General features: G+C 41.7%; 1 protein-coding gene across 3 annotated transcripts in view; it reads left to right on the top strand.

Annotated features, from left to right (window-relative positions):
* Window positions 1–680: 680 nt before the first annotated feature.
* ABCD3 (ATP binding cassette subfamily D member 3) overlaps window positions 681–6,000 on the top strand; it is a 94,573-nt gene continuing 89,253 nt past the window's right edge. The window contains exon 1 of one of the 3 annotated variants that reach the window (XM_081305044.1): window positions 681–1,207. In XM_081305044.1, the coding sequence (XP_081161170.1) occupies window positions 1,098–1,207 (110 nt within the window). In that variant the 5' untranslated portion in view covers window positions 681–1,097. The remainder of the gene's footprint in view (window positions 1,208–6,000) is intronic. The other 2 variants (XM_081305045.1, XM_081305043.1) reach the window with 2 other exon arrangements.

Genomic DNA, 6,000 nt, shown 5'->3' with positions numbered 1-6,000 from the left:
CTTTTCTCCAGTCTCAACTGAAAACTGTGACTCCTTAAATTATTGTGTATGTGTTAGGCTAAATGTTAGGGACAACAATTCTGCATCATAGAAGTCGGACAGCATAAGAATGCTGTAATCTGTAAACCCTTCCTGATTCTGGGAGTAAGGCCAGCATTTATACAACGCACGATTGTTATTTATGAATGTTGCTTTGCAAAGAACGGAGATTATCAAACTTTTTATTTGACAAGACCCACACAAAGAAACACATTTTATGTCTCCACCCGCGATATATATCTACAAAAAACTGGAATAAAAACTTCTCAAAGCAACTCCTTTACTAAGTGATGTATTCTGAGATTTTTGTTGTGTTGTTCTCAAAAAAAAAAAAAAATCCAAAACTGTACCGCCCCCCCCCCCAAAAAAAAAAAAAACCCAACCAACCAAACAAAAAAACCAAAGTGGCGGTCCTGTTTTGCCAAACCGATTTCACCAGCCCCTAGAGGTTACGGTTTGGAAAACCCTCACTGGAAAAAGGAGTTCTTCCCACAGTCCCTGCCTGCTTTGTGTAAGTCCCAGTGATCATAAAGCCACCAGTTTTGTGTAAAAGGGGCCGCTCCCTTCTTCCCGAGCTCCTTTAAGAGGGTGGTAACGACCCATTACGGTGGGGGGTGGCGGAAGGCAGGGCCCACTGAGTCCTCCGCGCAGGCCGGGCCCGCTCTTCCAGTTCTTGTGAAAGCCGGGTGTGAGCGCACCGAGAGGGTAGGGCTGAAGCGGGGGTAGCAACGGGACCTTGCTGGGTGAGGAGAGGCAGAGGGAAGATCGCCTACGTCCCAGCGCCGCGTTTCCGGCAACCCCGTGGGGGTCCGCGCCTGCGCAAGGCGCGTCCCGGGACCGTTCCGGACTCCCAGCTCCCGCGCGCGCTCCCGCCGAGCCGAAGTTCGCGGTGGGCTTGGCGCTCGGGCGGCGCGGCGGCGCGCTCCAGGGGGCGGTCCTGCGTGGCCGGCCCCGCCCTCCCTCCTCGCGGTCCTCTCCTCCCAGTCTCCCCCGCGCTTCCTGCACTAAGGTAGTTGCCGCCGAGTCCCCTTCGCCGGCTCGCTCGCCCTGGTGGTGCCATGGCGGCCTTCAGCAAGTACTTGACGGCGCGGAACTCCTCGCTGGCGGGGGCCGCATTCCTGCTGCTCTGCCTGCTCCACAAGCGGCGCCGCGCCCTCGGCCTGCACGGGTAAGGCTCGTGGCCGCGCCGCCTTCCCGGGCCCGAGCTGGCGCTCCCCGCGTGCACTCTCCGCCCAGCGCCTGGCAGACGAGTCCCGGTGCCGGCAGGATCAGGCGGAGAGAGGGCGGCCGCGGCTACAGCCGGGCTCCAATGTCAGGGTGTCCCCGCAGCGCCGGCTCCCCGGCTTTCCGCGTACCCCGCCGGCCTGTCGGGCCACCTCGCTGTACCCGCAAGAGTGAGAATTTTCTCCTGCGCCCACAAGCAAATCTGCGACCCAGCCCGGAGGACAGTCGCTCCTACTCGAGGGTGGGAGGAGGGGAAGCAGTGTGCCCATCCCTTATCCAAACCACCTCATTTCTGTATCAACTTTCTGGCGGTGTTTTAGTTTTGTCATCTCATTTCCAGACAGACCGTGAAGGATTTGTTTTATGGACGTGGTTGTGTGATTTGAGGATGGGGATTGGACTCTCCAGGATAGTCGCTGTTGTCTAAGTCACTTGGATGAGGTTTGGCTCGATTCCGGAGTAATTGCTGTCATAGTCGCCAGGGTGATTCCTGTGAGCTATCCTGGGGCCACTTGGCATGGTTTTCTTCTAAAGTGCCCCACACCACCCCTTTGGAATTGCTCAATGAACGCCCTGACATTTCATCTGGAAAAACTGAATTGGTTTCGTGGTATTTGTAGGACAAAGTTCCCTCTCTTGGCTTTGTAGGTGAAAGGTAAAAGTGTGTTTTAGGTGAGGATCAAGATCCTTTTTAATTACACTGCACTGCTTTCACCGCGAGAGGATTTTCATGATGAGATTTAACTTTGGGGAGGTCATAAGATTAGAGGAAGAAAGAGAATTGAGTTATAGTTGTGGAATTGCAGGCATCATTTTTATTTCCTGGACGGCAAGTGAATGAGAAAAGGTTAGTTCCCAAGCATTCTTGCCAATCATTACATGTGTCGTATTAAATCTTAGCATCCTGCTTTCATGAATTCTATTTCATTCATGTCTCTGGACAGGTACTTTTTTCTCCTGTTTTTGATTTGCTTGGTATATAAACACTAAACACTGACAGGTGGCTCCTAGTCCTCTTCCCATGAAGTACTTTCTAGCCGCCTCCTAACTAAAGTCTGAAGTGATGGTCCTTTCTTTCCTAAATCAGTTTAACAAAGTTGAAAATAATTCACATCATAGGCTGGATATTTACAGTACCTATTCACTTTTCCTATTCTGTGTTTAAAAAAAATGTTACTTATGGAAAATAGAAAACATTTTTCTATTGGATTGTATGCTTTTTGAACTCCCAGTTGCAAATGAAAGTTATCAGTTATCTGGGCATATTCTGGTAGGAAATATTAAGTGCTTTAACTTGAATTGCATTTTTTGCAGAGAAGTGTTAGCACAGAAAATTGTTTTGACATGGGGATGAGACTTGAGGACAGCTAACAGTTCTGGCATGCTTTGATGGTTTTTTTTTAAAAAAACTTCATTGGACTACTACATGTATATAGAAAAGTATACATCATAAATCTAGAGCTTGAAGAATTTTTACAAGTAGAACACACCAGTGTAACCAGCATCCATCAGGATTATCAGCATCCCAGAAACCCTCCGCAGGCTCCCTTCCAGTTACAGTCCAAGGAAACTACTACATCGACTTTTTAAGATTGTCAGTTATTGAATAAGAGAAATTGAACACCATCTAATGGGCGGTAGCAATAGCAGTGAAATAGTATAATAGAATTTGTCTTGTTAAATAATTGTAGCTCTTCTTTCATCATGGTACATTTCTTTCAGCATCTCTTTTTGAGGAAGTTTTTGAGGTGGCTGAATTATGCAACAGTTAATTTACTGGACAAAAGGTTATTGTTAATTTTTTGTATCAGTAGTAGGAAAATCTTTATTTTACACATCAAGTATTTTGTGGGAGGAGAAGCAGATTATGAGCAGATAAATGTGGAGTTGAAATTACTGAATAAAATGATTGAACTGTTTTGAAATCATTAAGAATGTATTGATGGGCTGGGGTTGTAGCTCAGTAGTAAAGTGCTTGCCTCATGAGGAAGGCACCAGGTTCGATCCTCAGCACCACATAAAAATAAAATAAAGGTATTGTGTCCATTTACAACTAAAAGAGAGAGAGAGAGAGAGAGAGAGAGAGAGAGAGAGAGAGAGAGAGAGAATGGTATTGAGTCTGTCTTTGTAGATGTTATGTACTTCCAGAATCTTATGCCTTGCTTTTACTCACTACTTTTTTTTTTTTTTAAGAAGGGAATTATCCAAATTTTTTTATTTTATTTTATTTTATTTTTTTAAAGAGAGAGAGAGAGAGAGAGAGAGAGAGAGAGAGAGAGAATTTTTTTTAATATTTATTTTTTAGTTCTCGGCGGACACAACATCTTTGTTGGTATGTGGTGCTGAGGATCGAACCCGGGCCGCACGCATGCCAGGCGAGCGCGCTACCGCTTGAGCCACAGCCCCAGCCCCTCACTACTTTGTTATCACAGTTCAAAGATTATAAAATTCCAACCTTATATTTTATTGACCTTTGGGATATCTTTTGTAACAGGACTAATTTTAATCTCTATCCAGTGCTTAATTAAGGAACATGTGATTACTAAGCCTTCTTTTGTCCATGTTGTTAATAGTAGGTTTGTCCTAGAAAATGTATTCTCTTGGAATTGTATAGGTAATAGATCTAGTAAAACCACATTAAAGGTTACAAGGTATTGTTATTCCAAACATTTGAAGAATGAGTAATTTAATGTTCTGGGTTATTTTAAATTTTTGTAAGTTTATTATTTTTACTAGTTAAATCTCATACATTTGCACAGCTTTTTATTGTGGAAAATTTCACACACATATAATAATATAATAATCCCCCTGTTCATTTTACCAGGAAGTACCAAGAATATTCTGATATTCTTGTTTCGCTATATCTACCAGCTCCTTACCCCTTGTTTTTACAGGTTTTTAGGTGAAATTTGTATACATTGAAATCTTAGTTATACATTTTTTAAGTGAATGGATGTACTTGTATAATATATGCCTATCACAAATTAGAATTTTTCAGAGAAAAGTTTCTTTGTATTCATTTATAATCATTTCCACTACTATGCTAACTTTTTTCACTTTAGTTTTACTTAATCATACATTCTATTTTTATTATTATTTATGGGGAAAAATGGAATCTTTTTACTCATGGATAAGAGCCATTTATTTAGTTCAAAGGAGTGTCTGTTTCTGAATGTTGTATTACTGTGCTAGGTGCTATAAGGGATATATATATATATATATATATATATATGTATATATATATATACACACACACACACACACACATATACACACACAACATACATTTAAAAATATGAGACATCTTTTCTTAAGAAGCTGTTGTTCTTATTAAGGAGAGCAAACTTAAATACAAGTATTTAAAATGTAAGATGATGACAGTGAAGTGTATAGGCAGACGCGCCCTCAAAGTTCTGAGAAAGACCAGATTATTGTGTTTGAAGGGGTTAGGGTAGGTTTTATGAAGAATGTGCACTAAACTTAGGAAGGTGGTGGGAATGGATAATGAAATAAATTGAATATTATAGCAGTCTTTTATCAGATTTTTGTGGCATTTATGATACGAAGAAACTTTGCCCTTTTCATCTATCTTCCACAGCTACCAGAGCTCTTTTTTAAGAAATGCAAAGTTACTCATAGTATTTCTTCATTAAAATCTTTCAACTACTTTAAAATAAAACTTCTGTTCATTATTTGGTCTTTGACTACTTTTTGTATTTACCAGCCATGTGGAATTAATTTGTAATCTCTGAGGTGACAGGCTGTGCCTAGCCTTTGCAGACTGATTGTAATCAGTGTCATACCCACCACTTCTACCCTGTGATAGTTATTTTTCTTGAAGATTCAGTCTACACTTAATCTCTTAGGTGTTTTCTGTCTTTTCCCTGTCTCCACACTGATAGATGTCCTCTGCTTTCCTGACACTCTTAAGCATCTCTGTACTATAGCAGTTAACATTTTGTATTGTGCTGGTTTCTTGGCTTCTGCCTGCATCAGAGTTTCTTGAGGGCATGGACCGAGTAACCTTTAAGTCCCTATTTGGATCTACCATAGGATAGATAAGTGTTAGAGTAGATAAATGATTTGAAGTTATTGAAAAATCTTTAAGGGTAATTGAAATGCCTTGGAGATGTGGGACTAATACAAACAAGTAGAGGCATTATCTTCACAGAAATGATGGTGTACCTAGTAGTATAGAACATAACCTGGGTAGTGGGAAACTGGTGTTCCAGTTTTAGAAGGCAGGGAAAGGGATCAGTCTACATTGCCACAGTATTTTATTATCTTAAATGAAGCATAACAAAGCAGTTTCTTTCCCTTCCCATCAGTGATTGTGAAGTTCAGATTTCTTATCCTGGATTTCAGAGCCTTCCTCAATCTGGTGTCATTTTACCTGGCTAATCTTATGTGCTGTTGCCTGCCAGGGGGTGCTCTGTTCCAGATAGGCCAGTTTCTGTGCTGTTTGAACAGGCTACCCTCATTCTTGGCTTCTGAGCTTTATCCATGCTATTGGCCATAACTGAAATTTCTCTGTGTACTCTGTTCTCCAAATCTTACTATCCTTGAAGAGCTAATAAAGCAGGATTACCTCTTCCATGAAGTATTTAGCTATTCTAGATGATCTAAATGATGATCACTCCCTGTTTAACCTTCTGAAAAACACGTTTAAATGTCTTTCTTGATTTACCTAATCATGTTGATAGCGTATAATCTAGCGATGTGTTTTGATAAAGGGTA

This window comes from Spermophilus citellus (assembly GCF_964194105.1).
Source record: "Spermophilus citellus genome assembly, chromosome: 9".
In the NCBI taxonomy this organism is placed as follows: domain Eukaryota; kingdom Metazoa; phylum Chordata; class Mammalia; order Rodentia; family Sciuridae; genus Spermophilus; species Spermophilus citellus.
This window is presented reverse-complemented; position numbering and strand designations above follow the sequence as displayed.